This window comes from Vipera berus (genome assembly GCF_964194415.1).
Source record: "Vipera berus genome assembly, chromosome: 2".
Lineage (NCBI taxonomy): Eukaryota > Metazoa > Chordata > Lepidosauria > Squamata > Viperidae > Vipera > Vipera berus.
The window spans coordinates 89,568,140-89,586,692 of NC_138203.1; the positions used below are offsets into that span (position 1 = coordinate 89,568,140).

Sequence of the window (18,553 nt, forward strand, 5' to 3'; positions counted from 1 at the left end):
GTGTACACCTGATCCATCTTATGTGCAAGGGCCGCATTCCAGCCCTAGCCACAAGAGACAATAATAGCTTGACTAAATGTACTTACTACACAAACAAAAGCCATCTGCCTTTTGTGCATGTGCAAAGTAACAAACACAAGCGAAAACGTATGAACATACGAAAAACTCTATTGTGGATATCAGGTTGCATTCTCTTTTTTTTAAGTGTGGATATATCAGACGTGTCAAACATGCGACGTCACGTGATGTCACACAACATATCGGAGCCTTTTCGCCATTGCCAGCAATGGGGTGCGCGTGGCTTCCGGATGACGTGTCCGGCCCATGGGCCAGAAGTTTGACACCCCTGGGGTATATAAAACTGCAAGTAATAGAACAGTAGATAATATTCTAGTAAAGCAATCTAAAATCCTTAACCACCTGACCAATACATGTAGTCCAAGACTTACGATCACAATTGAGCCCAAAATTACTGTTGTTACATGAGACATTTGTTAAGTGAATGTTCTCCATTTTACGACCTTTCTTGTGACAGTTGTTAAGTGAATCCCTGCGGGTGATAGGTTAGTAACCCAGTTGTTAAGTGACTCTGGCTTCCCCATTGACTTTGCTCATCAGAAGGTCATAAAAGGTGATCCCACGACCTTGGGATATAGCAACGGTCGTAAGTATAAACCAGTTGCCAAGCATCTGAATTTTGATCACATGATCATGGGGATGCTGCAAAGGTCATAACTGTGAAAAAAATGGTCATGAGTCACATTTTTCAGTGCCGTTATAACTTTGAATGGTTACTAAACGAACTGTTGTAAGCTGAGGATTGTCTGTACTAATGAAAACCAATTAAGGATTTGCAAAGAACAAATAATTGTAGAATGTTCACTTGGAAAGGCCCTGGGCTACAGAAGCTCACATATTACTGGATATCTATTTTGCGTAATGCATTTAAAGTGTCCAAACGGAAATACAAGCCATCTCTCTGTTCTGAAGGCCTAACCCATGGGTAGGCAACCTTGGCTCTTTTATGACTCGTGGACTTCAACTCCCAGAATTCCTGAGCCAGCATGGCTCAGCTTGGAAACCTCTCCCTTTCCCCTCAGCGTGGCTGGCTCAGGAATTCTGGGAGTTGAAGTCCACGAGTCATAAAGGAGCCAAGGTTGCCTACCCCTGGCCTAACCCTTAACTGAAGGCTGGAGTACTTGGTCCCTCAGTGATGCTTAACATGTGATGGCTACAATTTTGGACACAGACCGAGGAGATTAAGCATCAAATCAATTAAGAAGCTAAAGAAAAAGATGCATTAGAAAATTTTGATTTCAGAAATGTGCTTAAAGAAAAGTTTAGCCATTTAAAAAGGGTAAGAAGAAAAAAAGAGCATTTTTCCCTGTAAGGTCAACGAATCTGAAAGGATACAGTGAACCTTGTTAATAAAAACAGTGATAGTTCACAAAGATTGTTAGGTGCAAACAGAAATACACACTATTTCCATAGCAAGGAAGATAAAGCAGGAATGATTACACTGATCGTTTTATTCAAAGAGGAGAATATATTTAAGTACTTTTTTCACCTGTATATCACTTCTGGATTTTGGGCTTGTGGTGAAATTAAAAATGAAATTTTGACTTTAGTTTTGTCGATTAGATAGCTTTGTCGTTATGGAAATGGCTAGTTATATACTAATGCAGGGGTCCCCAACCCCCAGTCCGTGGACCAGTACCAGGCCGTGGCATGCTAGCAACCGGGCCGCACAAACAAGCAGCACACAAAACCACACCCCCTCCGGTCCCTGGAAAAACCTCTCTCCACAAAACCAGTCCCTGGTGTCCAAAAGGTTGGGGACCTCTGTACTAATGTGTAAAAGCAAAAAGTTGAGGCTGGATCATTTTTAATCTTATATTGTGCTAAAAAGAGTTGGAAGTCAATGTGGGGTTTTTTGCCCTTTGTATCTCACCTTTTTTCTCTCCCTCTCTCTTTTTTCCTTTCCCTAATTTCTTATTTCTATTTTTCTTTGTATTTTATATATTAAATAAACATAAAAGATTAAAAGTAAAAGGATCAAATCAATTATGAACCTCAAGATTAAACTCCCTACATCCACTTTTGCAAGAAGCAACCTTGCCCTTAATCCGGTAGCCAGCACTGCTAAGAAGCATTCTGAGACGATGATGCCAGCTTACCCATTTCAACAACACCTCACAGAAAACAGCCCTTCTTTTTTGAACGCTGCCCAGACTTCATGCAATTACACTGAGGCTGGACAGCCCATATCTAAGGCCTTCAAATGGAATTATGAATGGGGAGACACTCCTCTCTTTTCCAAATCAAACAGCTTCCTGAACGCAAATTAAATGATCAGTGCTGCTTATCTTCAAAAGCTTCCCAGAATCAATGTTTCCGACTATGGTGAGAAATGAAAGTTCCTACCTGCCTCTGAACAAAAACTCAAGTGTCAACTGAATTAACCAACAAAAATGATCTTGTATGCATCTCTGGACTGCGGGATGTTAAACAGCAATCCGTATGCAAGAGGAACAAATCTGTTCCTGTGCCTTATGCAGGTGGTCCTCGGCTCACGACCACAATTGAGCCCAAAATTTCTACTGCTAAGCAAGGTTGTTGTGACGTGACTTTTGTCCCACTTTATGGCCTTTCTTGCCACAGTTGTTAAGTGAATCATTGTGCTTGTTAAGTTAGTAGCACAGATGTTTGGTGAACCTGATTCCCCCCACTGACTTTGGTTGTCGGACGTCAGCTGGGAAGCTTACCAAACTCTGGGACAGGGCGACGGTCAAAAATACAGGCCAGTTGCCCAAAACCCAAATTTTGGTCACGTAAACATAGGGAAGCTGCAATGGTTGTAAATGTGAAAAACAGGTCACTTTTTTCAGTGCCATTGTAACTTCAAAAGGTCATTAAATGAAAGGTTGCTAAGTTGCGGATTTAACACTTCCTTGAACGATAGTGATATTTGAAAGAAGAGGAAACAAAATAATCAAAGCAAGTAACATTAAAAAAACCAAACCAAAACAATTACATGGAAGTAAGTGTTGTTGGGTGTCTGAAATATGTAGCGTAAAAGCCAGAGACCTGATTGGACCGTTTCTTCCTTCAGCTTTCAGAAAGCTCAATAATGGTATAAAGTCTTGTGCTGACCTGAATTCTACTTGTGGCGATGGTGGATCTAAAAAAGAAATACACGGTCCTTATTATTATAGCATTTTTAAAAATTTATTCCTTCAGCACTGATTCATTCATTCTTTTTAAAATTTCACACACTTCTTCATTAGGAATCCAAAGCAACTTGCAAGCAGCAAAATTAAATCATACCAGATCTGGCAACAATAAAATAGAACAAAAATACCGTTAAGAGAAAATTCAGCTTTATTTATAAAAATGAGATTAGTCGACTCTACACCAAAAGATTTTTTTTAAAGCCATTTTTTTTAATCTGCTGGCTGAAAAAGCCTAGCCTGCCAGCACTTTTGGCAACTACTGTCTATTCTCCCAAAATGCTCATCTCCTCATAAAAGGCCCCAAACCTCAGTCCTTAAACTCTATCTGAAGGAAAAAAATGATGAATATTTCTCCTCGACCAGAAGTTTTCCCATTGTCCCAAAGCTTTAAAAAAAACCCAAACAGGTGTAAATTACATTTGACATTGGGAGAGAGCAATCAGTAATGTTTTATATACCTTTCTTAGTACATAAAATGCTGCCAGTATGCATTTTATCATTATTTGGTCCTTGTCCTATAAATAAATTACTGACCACCATTATTTATTTATTTATTTATTTATTTATTTTATTACATTTATATACCGCCCTTTCCCTGAGGACTCAGGGCGGTTTACAGGGAGTTAAAAAACCAACAATACAAAAGTTAAAACCAATTTAAAAAAAGATTAAACTAACCCTGTACAATTAAAACCCCGATTAAAATAAATTACTCCTCAGCCTGGGCCCGAGAGCTCGAAGAGCCAAGTCTTCAGGCCCCGGCGGAATGATCGGAGGTCGGGGGCAGTCCTCAGCTCCACTGGCAGCTGGTTCCAGAGGGCAGGCGCCCCCACTGAGAAGGCCCTATCCCTGGGTGTCACCCGCCGGCAATCTCTTACCGGTGGGACCCTGAGCAGACCCTCCCTGTGGGAGCGCACTGGGCGAAGGGCATTTGATGCCGGCAGCAGGTGTTCCCTCAAATACCCCGGACCCAGGCCATGTTTTATGTTAATAATTATGTTATTAATTATGTTAATTATGTTTTATGTTAATAAATTTTATCCATAGGGCACTCTAGAAAGACTCAATATTAATAAGAGATGAAGAGCCACTGGAGGAAGGACTGTTCAGCAATAACGCTCCACTTTTATTAACTTTTAAAGATCTTCTACCTTGCTTATGTACAAATAAGATTCCTGGTGAGAACAGGTCATGTTTGAGGTCTTATTTGTGCAGAAATATTGAAAATTTGACTGTGTATAAAATTATTTAATCAAACATGGAAGCAGGGCTCTGAAGAATGTCAAGTATATTCAGTTGCTGTAGATTCTCATACTGAAGGAACAACCTTGGGATAAGAAAAAAAAGGGGGAAAGTGCAAATCGAGGCATTACCTGCTAATGGGATGCTCAAATGGAGGGGGACACTATGATTTAGGTCAGCAGTGGAGATATTTACAGTGTAATTGCTGCCTGAAGATAAATTGAGGCACAATTCTGGATTCCATGAATTTGTGGTAAAGTTAAGAATCATTTTATGACTGAAATCCTCCTGATACCAGCGTAGACCCACTAGGTGAATCTGTAACAAGAAATGCATCATTAAACATATCTGACACTGTGGATTATACTGTGAATTAAACAGGTAGGACACTAATGGACAGTCTAAATATAAGTGTACTGAAAAAATGTCTAATTTAAGAAAAATTGCATACAAGGCATGATGGGTAAGAAGCTTTCCGTAACCTGATGCTTCCTGATCAATTGGGACTACAATCCCCAGCCAACATGGATCATTCCAAATCATCTGGAAGGTATGGATTGAGGAAGACAGGGCCAAACTAGATAGCAATAGCACTTAGACCAATATACCTCTTCATAGTGCTGTACAGCCCTCTCTAACAGATTTATAGAGTTAACATATTGCCCCAAACAATCTAGGTCCTCATTTTACCGACCCTGGAAGAATGAAAGGCTGAGTTAACCTTGAGCCGGTCAGGATCAAACTCCTGGCAGTGGGCAGAGTTAGCCTGCAATATTGTACTCTAACCACTGCACCACCATGGCTCTTGATTAATAAATAATCCATGCCTTGGGCCTTATTTCAAAATTCTTGAAAGTGATTTGTTCAGACTTCTGGTAAGAACAATTTGCCAGGCAGAGAGGAAAAAGTAAAGAGATCAATTTCACAATCCATGATATGCATGCATGAGCAAGTTAAAGGCTGCATGTGCAAATTATTCACCAGACCCAGAAAGCACACAAGGCCACTCCATTCCCCCCTTCACATGTTTCTGTGTCAAGAGATAGTCTTGTTCTTTAAAGGCTGGCGGGTGCTATTGGGATCTGTAGTTCTGCAACAACTGAAGGGCCCCTGCTTTATACCTTATAGGGCTATACAAATCTTGATACAATTTATCACAATCTATGAAGGAAAAAGGCATAACATAATAGTTTTTCATAATAGATGTAAGAATACTTGTAATATGCTATTGGACGAAAAAGACTTCAGTCAAAATGAAATGTCTTTCCTTAAATAAATCTACATTACTCCTACGAGTTCTCAACTTATGACTGGTCACTTAGCAACTCTTTGAAGTTTTGACGGACGTAGGAAAAGGAAGTTATGACTTGATTCTGATGGTTGCCCCCATCTCCCATGTGACTACACTTCTGCTTGGTATTTGCAGAAACCTGCAGTCATGCGCCTATGTCTTTATGAGGTTTTGCCATCAAATCACACCATAGTGTGGTTTGCTTAAAGACACTTGTGTTCATTTAACAATCACTGTAAAAAAGGTCACAAAATTATCACATAACAACCCAATTTATGACTGTAACAACATACAACCGTAACAGGCAGGCTCCATTAAAGTTGTATGTCAAGGACTACCTGTATTTCCCCTTCAACTTCTGAAGAGGCAGCTAAAGAGCTACCAAAATCAACAAAGCCTATGAATCTGAAGAGATAATGGGCCAGTCTGTATATTTCAGACAACAACGTCACCGTCAAAAGATGTGTGAAAAAAGTATTTCTCAGAGCTTTTCCATGATTTTCCATTCGATTACAACTGCGCCTAACTTACTAGGTAGGTTTCCTCAGACTGTGTTCTTCCTGGGACTCTCTGCCATTTAATACAGGTGTCATTAAATATGGAAATGTTGTTGAATACGGTCTTTTCTGGAAAGAAAAAGGGAAGGAGAAGACACTGAAACTAAATACAAATCTTATTTTTATTGGAATTATTTATTAATATTATTTATTAATATCTTTATTTATTAATAAAGATATTTATTAATAAAGATATTGCATTAGGCCTTAGGTCAAAACAATTGGTAAGTTAGAGCTACTCTTCATGATTCTCATATGTCTTTTCAGATCAAAACACTGAAGTGCAGAGAAGATGTTACTGAAATATAATTCCCAAAATTCTAGCCAAGACATTCCCTATTAGCTGCTTATCTTACCTGATTATTTCTGGATCAAAAGGAACTGCCCTTCCTGTCTCTAAATACCACATACAGTATATTATCCTCCAGTCCTATTTGCTTTGTTTTGCTCTACGGTTTTCTCAGCCTTTCTGTGAATGTAAGTTTTGATCCAATATTTGAAATGCTCTTTTCCCTCTCTAAATCATATTCTGAATATTTGGTTCCTGATCAGAAGTAGTACTTGTTTTTTAAGTAAATCTCTTACATGATCCTCTTCTCGTTCAAGTCCCAATTCTAACTTCATTGAAGCGTCATTACTTCATTATTGTTGTGCATAGTGCTTTAACTTTGCAATTTCTCAAGATTTCTTTTCAATCCACAGCTATCAAGTAACTTTTTAATTCTAGTTCCATTCACTCATTGAAAGTTGACCACAAATTTTAGTTCTTACATTAAATTAATGGGTTGATTTAATGCATTAAGTGATTGCATTAAATTAATCACTGATTAACAATTCACCATTCAATAGACAAGAAAAAGGAGAGGAGAGGAGAGGAGAGGAGAGGAGAGGAGAGGAGAGGAGAGGAGAGGAGAAGAGAAGAGAAGAGAAGAGAAGAGAAGAGAAGAGAAGAGAAGAGAAGAGAAGAGAAGAGAAGAGAAGAGAATTTCTCCCATTTGCACATTTTCTGCAAGCAAACAACCTTGCAGGCTTAGACAATATCAAGGATTGCACGGTTTAATATTAAGTTAGATAATCTCTTTTTTTAGAACCACATATGAGCATCAAATGCTTCAGAAAGCATGCAAATGAGAGAAATTTGTATGTAAGCAAACTTGCATCAAGGAACAACTATTCTTTTTGCATAAATATCTAAATAGAGAGCAAAGCCCATAGTCACTGAAGATGTTACCTAGCTGGATAATAAAATGTCTTCAAGCAAACAACCAGTTTCAGAGAACACCAAGAACTCCACAATTCACTACCCAATTTTGCACTGTAAATTCTATAGCATATTTCAGCCAAACTAAGTACCACCTAGCTAATTAATCTTGGTTGATCTTGAAAAGCACTGGACATGGGTTAATACCAGGATAGGAGATTACCAAGATGTACCAGGTCTACAGCATGCATTGGAAAGTTGAGAAAACATCCAAGTCAATGGCAAATCACAGGAGTAAAGCATGATTAAATGCAAACGTTACATTTAACTTTTAATTTTGTTAGTAAAAAATGTTCATGTTCTTTAAACAGAAACAGTGTTGCTTGCTAAATCTTATTTGGTATCCTCCAGAAGTGATAGAATTGCACGACAATATCTGGGTTATTTGGAAACACTATATTAATAAACCTTGTTATGTGATTCTTGTCACGTTCACAAAGCTTTTTTTCCCTTCAAAATTATCTTAGGAAATATTCATGCTACAAATGAATTGATGGAATAGTTGCTACCATTTCCCAAAGAACTCTAGAAATTATAGCCTTAGAAATAGAATCTAAAGCTCTCTAAGAGACATAGACTTCAATTTTCCAAGGCAATTAATTATTTAAAACTGTCCCAAATTGCACAGGTATGTAAAAAAATGAAATATGAGATCATCTTTTACATACAAATTTAAGAGCATGGGTTCTGCTCCCTCCCAGGCTGCTTCCTTTACCTATTTGCTTCTAAACCACTTTGTGTCATTGTATGTACATTTCAGAATCAAATTTCTACACAACACAAACATTTTTCCCCCTGAGAGAAGTATCAACATCAGTGCAATATAATGGGGAAAACCTGAACTTCCTTTTCTTTCTCATTATCCCAAGATCTGGAAGAGTAGTTTGTGTTCCACAATAATAATTTAAGACACATTTTCTATTTATTACTAATGTTAATATCTTCTAGAAGTACAGAACCTACCAACCACTGGATGAATTACTGGGTGTGCTATTCTCAACCGTAAAAGCAAATTAATGGAGTCTGCAATAATTTCCACAGTGTAATTTGCGTGTTGCTGTAATTGCAAACACACATTTACAGCCAGCTCAGTGGCAGGAGGCTTGATCAACATATCTGTCATTTCCTTTGGTTCATTTCCTAGCATCAACACAGTAACCTGTTAGCAAGAAAAAAAAGAGAAATAAATTCTAAAAAGCAGGAGTCTACGGTCTATCTCTATAATGTAATATTTTCAAAATTTCAATTCCAAATCTCCAGAGAATTCTAGAGATTGTAGTTCTGCAAAACTAGCATCACGATACAGGTTCCCAAAGTTATTTGAAGAGAAAAGTTACGGCAATCGGTTAAATTGTGTGACACTGAGTTGGGCTCCACATTTGGTACATACATGGATGAAGGTTCATCATCTCTTTCTGTAATCTGCTTAACCCTGTCCACTTGCTATCTTCCCCTTTCTCAAATTCTCTCAGCCTTGTCAAGCATAGTCACTATTTTCACACCATCTGCCCAAAAGATCACTATGGGTTTGCTAGGGAGTGGGATTGAAAACGTGAACAACCGGTTCTCTCTGTGTGGATGCCGCTTCTGGAAGTCCGTTCTAGGCCTGGGCAACAAAGAATTAGCTACCATTTCTGCTGAAGTGGTGCGAACTGGCTGAATCCCACCACTGGGTTTGCTTCATGCCTTCCTTTTTTGCTCCTACAAGCAAGGGTAACTGTATCAGAAGCTCATACTCCTGCTGGCATCACTCCCAGAGCTAACCTTATGACACTGAACCTTCTTACCACGGAATGGGAAAACTCGCCCGCAGCCAACTCGCTGTGGCCAACTCGTCACGGTCAACTCACTGCGGGACAACTTGCCACAGGACAACTGGCCATGGGACAATTTAACAATTCAATTTAATTATTTAAAATATTTTTTAAAAAAAATATTGATTTAAACCAGACATGTCAAACTCGTGATGTCACGTGACGTTGCGCGATGTATCGGAACTTTTTTCCCATTGCCGGCAATGGGGTGGGTACGGTTTCTTCGTGACGCGTCCAGCCTATGGGCTGGCAATTTGACACCGATTTAAACTATTGATTTAATGAAAAAAATGATGGACAATGTAGAGTACTGGAAACTTCACTTTGCAGGACCATAAGAAAACGTATCCAAGAAGCAACGTGTCAGTTTAGCATGAAGCTTGTGAAAAAGGCAACTGAAGAAAACAAAGAGATCAAGAGAGCAAAATGCAAGCCTAAACGTGAAGATGGCTTTGTGTGCAGAACAAGACAGGAAATGTTAAAAATAATTTTAAAAATTCTATACACAGCTATACAAAGATCAAGATCACTCAGAAGTAACAACACCTACAAAAGAGGAAATGCCAGCTATCCTGGTGAAGGAAGTATCAAGTGCCATAAAATCAATGAAAAATGGCAAACCTTCAGGAAATGACTGTGTTACGGTTGAAATGCTGAAATGCATTGGCTTCCGGTTGCCCTCCGGGTGAGATTCAAGGTGCTGGTGATGACCTATAAAGCCCTAAATGGCTTGGGTCCGGGATATCTGAGGGAACACCTGCTGCCGGCATCAAGTTCCCTTCGTCCAGTGCACTCCCACAGGGAGGGTCTTCTCAGGGTGCCACCGGTAAGAGATTGCCGGCGGACGACACCCAGGGATAGGGCCTTCTCAGTGGGGGCGCCTGCCCTTTGGAACCAGCTGCCAGTGGAGCTGAGGACTGCCCCCGACCTCCGTTCATTCCGCCGGGACCTGAAGACCTGGCTCTTTGAGCTCTCTGGCCCAGGCTGAGGATTAATCTTATTTTAACTGGGGTTTTATTTATACAGGGACAAATATAATTTTTTTTAAAACTTGTTTTTAACTTTTGTATCTTGGTTTTTAATTACCCTGTAAACCGCCCTGAGTCCTTCGGGAAAGGGCGGTATATAAATGTAATAAAATAAAAATAAAAAAAATAAAAGAATTGAAATGGAAATGGGCTGGTCACATAGCAAGAAGACCTGATGACGGGTGGACCTGATGACGGGTGGACGGGTGGATGCAGACACAGAATGGATCCCACTTGATAAAAAGTGTCCACGAAAGAGACCTAAAACAAGATGGATCGATGACATCGAAGAGTACTGCAGGCCCAATTAGCAAAAGAAAGCTCAGGCCTTGTGGGTTGAAAACATGTGGAAGAGGCCTTCAGCCTGCAGTAGATAGATAATGGCTAAAATGATGATGAAATAAAGAAAATATTTTAATTTTTGTCATTCACATTTCATTCTGTCCCTCCTTTTGCATCCTTTCTTTAATGATTCTATTCCACCATGTCTTTGATATTAGTGTAATTCTTGTCCCACAGCGAGTTGTCTTTGGGGCAAGTTGCCCGTGGCGAGTTGGCTGTGGTGAGTTGGCCGCTACGAGTTGGCTGTCCCTGTCCACATGGTAACCCTCTGTGAGGGCATGGCAATTAAATTGGCAAAAAATTAAAGGGTTTTATAATGTAGATATATTTTTATAACTCTGAAGACAGCAAGAAACTAGACCAAGATAGTAAATCTACATTAAAAATGGTTTTTTTTTACCAAAGCCTCCCAGTTTAGAAGTACAATTGTCTCCAGAAAATTTACGATGAATGCAGAACGATGCTATCCATTGCCCAGCTAGAGAAAATTATAGCCATCCAAATAGTTTCATTTAAAAAAATTACTTGCCTATATAACCAGCATTTTAATAAATGTTTATACTGTATGTAGAAAGTCTGTAGGTATGAGTGTATAAAGTGTTAGTAAGTAACAATGACAATTTTATCTTTTAAAGACAGAAAAGATCAAATGTCTCACAAACTTGATAGGTTTCATTTACTCCAGCACTTCCGTAATGTCTCTTCCATGACACACAAGGATCTTTCCATGTAACATTAACAAAGTCTTGCACTTCTACAAGACAAAAAAAAAGCATACACATTACTTAGAAAACTTTTAAGAAAAAGTCATTAATCAACCCAATTTCTTATTTTTATCATGTACTGCTAACCAATTGTAAATTAAAATGGCAAGAATGTAAGAAGAGCAATCAAAGCCTTATCTTGTCCAGTATTGTTATTTTTTTCTTCTTTTTATGACCCTGTAGTCCTTTAATTCAGGGTAGAGTCAAGGTGATTGGATGGAGCTGAGCATTTATTGATTGGATATTATTTTCTTTGCACCCTAAGACAGAAACATCTGCTGCTACCTAGGATTAAACAATCAACCTTCCAAGTGGGAAGCAAGCGTCTTCACAACTAGGCCACCACACCGTTCGTTCAGTATTCTGTTATTACTGATTATTATTACTAATTAAACTCTTCCAACCAAATGCCTACTAAAAGCTGAAAAGTTATAGTTCTCGACTTACGACCACAATTGAACCTAAAATTTCTGTTGCTCAGTGAATTTTGCCACATTTTATGACCTTTCTTGCCCCAGTTGTTCTATGAATCGCTACAGTTGTTAAGCTAGTAACATAGTTAGGTGAATCTAGCTTCCCTATGGGCCCCAGGAGACTGCAACCATCATAAATATGAATCTTGATCTTTTGTCCCTTTAAATAATGTAATATCTTTTAATTTTTTTTCTTTGCCCATTTTCACAAAATTCTTCAAAGCTTTAACAAGCTTATTTTGTTAATCCAATGTAGGAAAGTTAGCCAGGTGACTGTCTTAGTTATTACTTGTATATGCCTTTTAATTATTGAAACATGAGCTGATTTCTTTTGTATGTTCACTGTAACATTTTTCCATATCATCCTTGTAGTCTGTCATTCTTAAATCCACTTTCAAATCAGTCTCAATCATCTCAGGTAACACTTGTTCCTCTTCTCTAGCATCTTTTAAACACAATTTTCTATAGAGTCAAAAACTCTTAAAATTAATTTCTGGCTTCATTGTTGAAAAATTTCCTTTAATATGTCCAATGTTAAAATATTTTGCTTCCTTCAGCATTTGTAAGTTTGAGTATTCCTCTTCTTTAATTGTAATCTTTAGTTCCTTCTAGTTCCCTCTATTGTGTGAGGTTTTATAGCCTTATCTTCTTATGTTTTTTAAAGAATTCAAAACAAAACCATTTTCCTATAGGAAGGATTTTTTTATAATTAATTCCAAAATCTTATTTCAAATTTATCTGGACCCTTAGATTGTTTGTAACTTTCTAAAATCAAAGCTTCAATCATCCTTTTGCTATTTATTCCAGAAAAAAAAATAGTCCTTAAACTTGTATTTAAAGCTTATTTTGCTAAGGACTGAAGGAAACTTAACAATCCCAGCATGGTTAAACTTGTCGATCTAAAGTTTCCTAATATATGAAAAGCAGTTAACAAACAATCATTGAAAGTAATTAGAACAGGAAGTAGGTGAACCCAGTGTCTGTTCAAAGGTGCAGACCGCAAGATAGCAAGATAGCTATTCCCTTGCCTCCTAGAGTTCTGGAGACCATTGTCTTACAGTCTCCCCAGAAGAAGAAGCTGTTTGGAGCACTTGTGAGTGATCTCAAGTTCTTTCTTTGTCCAGGGAGGAATTATAAAGAGCCGATCTACGTGCTGGCTTTTTATCCCACTGCAATTTTCAGTTAGCTTTTCATTGAGCAGTCTTCAATTCACCATTTCTTCCAACATGACTGAAAATAATGTTCAGTCACTTTTTCATGGTGATTATTAAGCAAATGCTGTGATGATTAAGTGAACCCATTAATTTGAATGAATGCTTTTTGCTGAAACTGCCAAAAAATGCCAGAAACTGGTCAAAAAAAAATCACAAATCACGTGACTGCAGCACAGTATAAGTTATAACGCTGACTACCCAACATGAGTCTTGTGATTCTGTGCAACCGTGTACAATGGCTAGGGTTGCTTTACGGCCTATAAGCACCTATTCTGTTTGTAAAACTAATGGCCATTAAGTGACCTGTACTTTTAAAATTATTAGCAACAAATGAACAAATGAAATTTTCTTTTTCCTTTCTTCATAAACTGATATCTCAGCAAAATTAGAGGGAAAATGTTAATTTTAAAGCCTGGTCCAGACCCTGATTTGAAAATGTACTATGTAGTATATTTTATATTAAAATAAAAAACACCCCATCTAATTTTAAATGCCACAAATGTGATAACAAGAAAACTGTATCCACAATCAAATATGTGTTGTGACTCAGGGTCAGCCTGTGGGTCCGACAGCCGGCTCCGATGTATCGGAGGACTCAGATGTGGGGGAGGAGGGAAACGAACCGGCTGATGATGATTTGGAGACTTTGCAGAGTCCTCAGCCGGGAACCTCTGCTCAGCTGTGTGAGCCCGAGAGTGCGGAGGATGATGACCCACAGCTGGCCCTGTTCAAGGACGCCCGACGCAGGAGGCAGTCGAGCAGGGACAAACAAAGGAAGGCTATGGGACTCCTCGGGAGGAGGCACAGGGAGACCACGCCCTGAGCTCTCTATAAAAGGAGTGTTTGGGGAGGGGCTGGTTGCTGAAAGCAACTCTTTTGCTTGAGAAGATAAGCTCTTGTGTGTTTACTATTAAATCTTGGCAGAAGCCTTTTAGCCTTGGACGCTTTCCAGTCTCTTCTTTTGATTAGGGGTGCGAGAAGAGGGCTGGTTCAGAACAATATGGAAGCATAAACATACAGGTAGTCCTCGAGTTACGAATGTAATGCAGCCTGCCCATTCCATTTGTAACTCAAGAATTCGTGTGAGAGAATCTCGTACTTTGAGGGGATTAGCCATATTGGATCTAATGCTCACTAACAGAGATAAAATGATAGGTGTTGAAGCCGCAGGAAACTTGGGGGGAAGTGATCATGCAATATTGGAATTCAACATTATGGAAGCACAAGCAACAGAACACAAACTAGAGTCTTGGATTTTAAGAGAGCTAATTTCAATAGAGCTTTGAAGGATTCCATGGATGAGAATACTTAAGGGGAAAACAACTCAAGAAGCTTGGGAAATTTTGAAAAGATAGATAATAAAAGCCCAATCTAGCACAATACCAACGAAGAAGAAAAATAACAGCTGTCAAAAGAAACCAGCATGGCTGCGTAAAGAACTCTCTGATAAATTGAAAGATAAAAAGAACAAGTATAAAGTATAACAAGTGGAAAAGGGGCACATAACTAAGACAGAATATCAGCAAATAGCCCAACCCTGCAAAGATGAAGTGAGGAAAGCTAAGGCTCAAAATGAACTAAGGCTTGCGACAAAAGTCAAAAATAACAAAAAAGCTTCTTTCAACATGTAAAAAACAAGAAAAAAAGTTAAGGAAATGATTGGTCCATTAGTGGGAGAAAATGGCAAGAGGGTGACAAGCAACAGGGAGAAAGCAGAACTATTTAACTCATTTTTTGCATCTGTCTTTAAACAAAGGGAAAAAACAGTCCCATAAAAAAACAAATTAGAAACACAGGTTAAGATAGGCAATAAAATGGTGAGTGAGCACCTGTCCAGCCTAGACAAGTCCAAATCACCAGGACCCGATGGACTACACCCCAAGGTTCTCAAGGAACTGGCAGATGTGATCTCAGAACCAATGAACTATATTTTTCAAAGATCCTGGAGCACTGGGAAACTACCAGAGGACTAGAAAAGAGCTGATGTACTTCCCATCTTCAAAAAAGGGGGAAAAATAGATGCAGGAAACTACAGACCTATCAGCCTGACCTCAATACCTGGGAAGATTCTAGAAAAGATAATCAAACAACGAATCAGCGAACACCTAGAGACGAACGAAGTCATTACTAAAAACCAACATGCAATTGACTAATGGTGAATTTGTTAATGCCAATGCTGTTCAAGTGGTGCTCCAGTTGTTTTGGGATTGCACCCAAGACGCTTATTACTATTGGTACTACTCTTGCTTGCGTTTGCCACAGTCTTTCTATTTCTATTTGTAGGTCTTTGTATTTTGTTATCTTCTCCGGTTCTTTCTCGTCTATTCTGCTGTTTCCAGGCACTGCCATGTCCACTATCCAGACTTTTTTGTCTTTCTTATTGACAATTGTTAAGTCCGGGTGTTATGTTGCAGGTGCTTCTCTGTTTGAATTCGTGTTGTTGTTGTTGTTATTCCCTGCTTTCTCCCTCGTATTCACTAATCGAATGCTTGGGCAAACGTGCGGTTTGTTAAGTGCACATGAGGTATCTCTGGATGGGGAAGGCCATGGGGGGGCCTAGTGATGTACAGGCCCCCAAAGGCCTCCCCGACCCACTAAGATACCGCATGCTTCCCCCTCCCCTCCCTGTCGTGCCGGACTCACTTACCTTGCAAAAATCCTCTCTCTGCCGCTGTTTCTCCTCTCTGCTGCTTTGAAGGAGAGGAGAGGAGATGGAACTCCTGGGTGCCGTAATATCGCGCGAGTTCAGGCACCCATCCTCTTTTGCAGAGAATGGGTGCCTGAACTTTCACAAGATCATGGACCCCAGAAAGTTTGATTTTCGGGGTAAAAATGTTTGGGATGCCTGTCTCCTGCTCCCCCCCGCAAAACCTTTCTGCCACTGCCAGAACACTTTTTACACGGATGGAAACCTTGGGGAGGCTGGAAGCTCCGTCTAGCTGCAAATGGGGTGTTTTGAAACAGAGCATTTCAAAGCACCCCTTTTGCAGCTAAACAGAGCTTCCAGCCTGCCCAAGGTCTCCATCTAGCTAAAAGGTGTTTGAGCATCCATGGAGCGCTTTGAAAAGGAGCAAAATAGAGCGTTTCAAAGTGCTCCATCAGCTCTCAAATGCTTTTTACCCGGACTGAGATCTTGGGGAGGCTGGAAGCTCCGCCTGGCTGCATATGGGGCACTTTGAAACACTCCGTTTCCAGCCTCCCCAAGGTCTCCGTCCGGGTAAAAAGTGTTGGGCCTATGGAGCGCTGCAAAACAGAGTGAAACGGAGCATTTCGAAGTGCTCCGTAGGCGCACAAGCATTTTGTAGCCAGACGGAGACCTTGGGCCAGCTGGAAGCTCCATCTGGCTTTCAAATGGGGTGCTTTGTAATGGAGCGCTTCAAAGCACCCCATTTGCAGCCAGGCGGAGCTTCCAGTCTCCCCAAGGCCTTCATCCAAGTAAATGTGTTTGTGCGCCTGTGGAGTGCTTTGAAACAGAGCGAAATGCAGCATTTCAAAGCGCTCCGTAGGCACTCAAACACTTTTTAGCCCGACGGAGACCTTGGGGAGCCTGGAAGGTCCGTCTGGCTTCAAACGTGGCGTTTTGAAATGGAGCGTTTCAAAGTGCCCCATTTGCAGCCAAGCGGACCTTTCAAGGTCTCCATCTGGGTAAAAAGTGTTCTGGCGATGGCAGAAAGGAGTTGGGGGGGAGAGGGGCAGGAGACAGGCATCCCAAACACTTTTTGCCCCGAAAATCAAAGTTTCTGGGGTCCGTGATCTCGTGAGAGTTCAGGCACCCGTTCTCTTCAAAAGAGGATGGGTACCTGAACTCACGCAATTATTACGGGACCCAGGAGTTTCCATCTCCTCTCCTCGCCCTCAAAGCGGCCGAGAGGAGAAACAGCGGCCGAGAGGATTCTTGCGAGGGAAGTGGATCTGGCACGGCAGAATGGGAAGGGGAAGCAGTTGTGGGGAACTGGGGGGGGACTAGAGTAAATGTTGCAGAGCCTCTGCAGTCATTCGTAAGGGCGAAAAACTGCTGCGGTGCTGCAACATTCATAATTTTGGGAGTTGCTCGTAAACACTAGGGGGCGCTTATTGCATAACTTCGAACAAGTGCTAAGTGAATGCTCGTAAGTCGGGGATTACCTATATAGAATTTTCCTTCTCCCTTCACCACTCACATGCACACAGAAGAAATATGTCTTAGATACTGCAAGAGTTTGGAAATCACTTCAAACTATTTCCATATTTAGGAATATAAAGTTCAAGTATACTTTACTGCAAATCAAACAGTAATTGATTAAACAAAAAAAAATCAGTAAAGATGAAGTTATAATGCTAATTAGTAGTATTTAAATGCAACATGCATTAAATACATAACTTAAAAGCACATTCTGCTTCAGTTTGTAAATAAGTAATTAATTCGTATCTTCCAAATCATTAATCTAAAGCACGATATCAAACACCACAATTTCTTCTAGATCAAAAAGAAGTTCTAATAGGCACAGATATATGGCAAAATATAAGCTTCACTTTTCCCCACTACAATGAATGTGAACCAAAAGGTTTCCTCTGTGAATTATTGAAAATGAAGCTCTTGCAAGACATTGGAGCTCCTGAAGAATCATATTCTCATTATGTCTGTGCCCTGTTTAGTTTCAATCTGCAATACTAGATTTATCGTATGCCTGCTGTTAATAAAGACGGCCACTGGATGCCAGTATTGTTCTATTAAAATGCAAAAGCACAAAACTGTACCATTTAAAAACTAAACAATCCTTCTTTTCAAACTAGTCTTATAAAGAGATTAAGAAGAAGAGTGACTGGGTGAGAAAACCAAAAAGTTTAGATGGTTTTAAGTGAAATTTTAATGGAAATGTTATGCTTGGGTCCAAGAAGTTCTTGAACTTTACAATGGAAATAAAAGGTACTATTGAAGAGGAAGAAACCCTACTGAGTGAAATTGAAATGGACTTTAAGGTGGATTTAAAAACTACACCTTTTAAGAAAGAGATGGAAATACTGGATTTATAAATGAAATTGAATTATGAATTAAAAATGTTAAAAGATACACAAATAATAAACCAAAAGAAGGATGCGCATTATTTTTTAGACTGGACTTTGTGGGAGAAGTTTCAGTGGAACTCCATAACGATTTTAATAAAGATGACAAAAATTCTGAAAGAGGCAAAGAAACTATAAGAAAGTAGATGTTGGAACTGTATTGGTGAGACTTAAAGATCACGGGTGGAAAGAAATAAAAATGCAAAATTGGTTTTACCTGACTGCTATTAAAATAATGGCCTGTTATCCCTGGTTTTTTCCTTGACAGGGATTGGATGATGATTGTTAGTT

General features: G+C 39.5%; 1 protein-coding gene across 3 annotated transcripts in view; it reads right to left on the reverse strand.

Annotated features, from left to right (window-relative positions):
* Positions 1–18,553, reverse strand: part of SUSD1 (sushi domain containing 1) — a 53,645-nt gene that overhangs the window by 17,225 nt on the left and 17,867 nt on the right. For 2 of the 3 annotated variants that reach the window (XM_081317873.1, XM_081317874.1), the window contains exons 7-11: positions 11,431–11,522; positions 8,548–8,743; positions 6,298–6,392; positions 4,607–4,793; positions 3,088–3,181 (exon numbers count right to left, since the gene is read on the reverse strand). In XM_081317873.1, coding sequence (XP_081173999.1) covers positions 3,088–3,181; positions 4,607–4,793; positions 6,298–6,392; positions 8,548–8,743; positions 11,431–11,522 — 664 coding nt within the window. Of the gene's footprint in view, positions 1–3,034; positions 3,182–4,606; positions 4,794–6,297; positions 6,393–8,547; positions 8,744–11,430; positions 11,523–18,553 lie in introns of all 3 variants that reach the window. The other variant, XM_081317875.1, reaches the window with a different exon arrangement.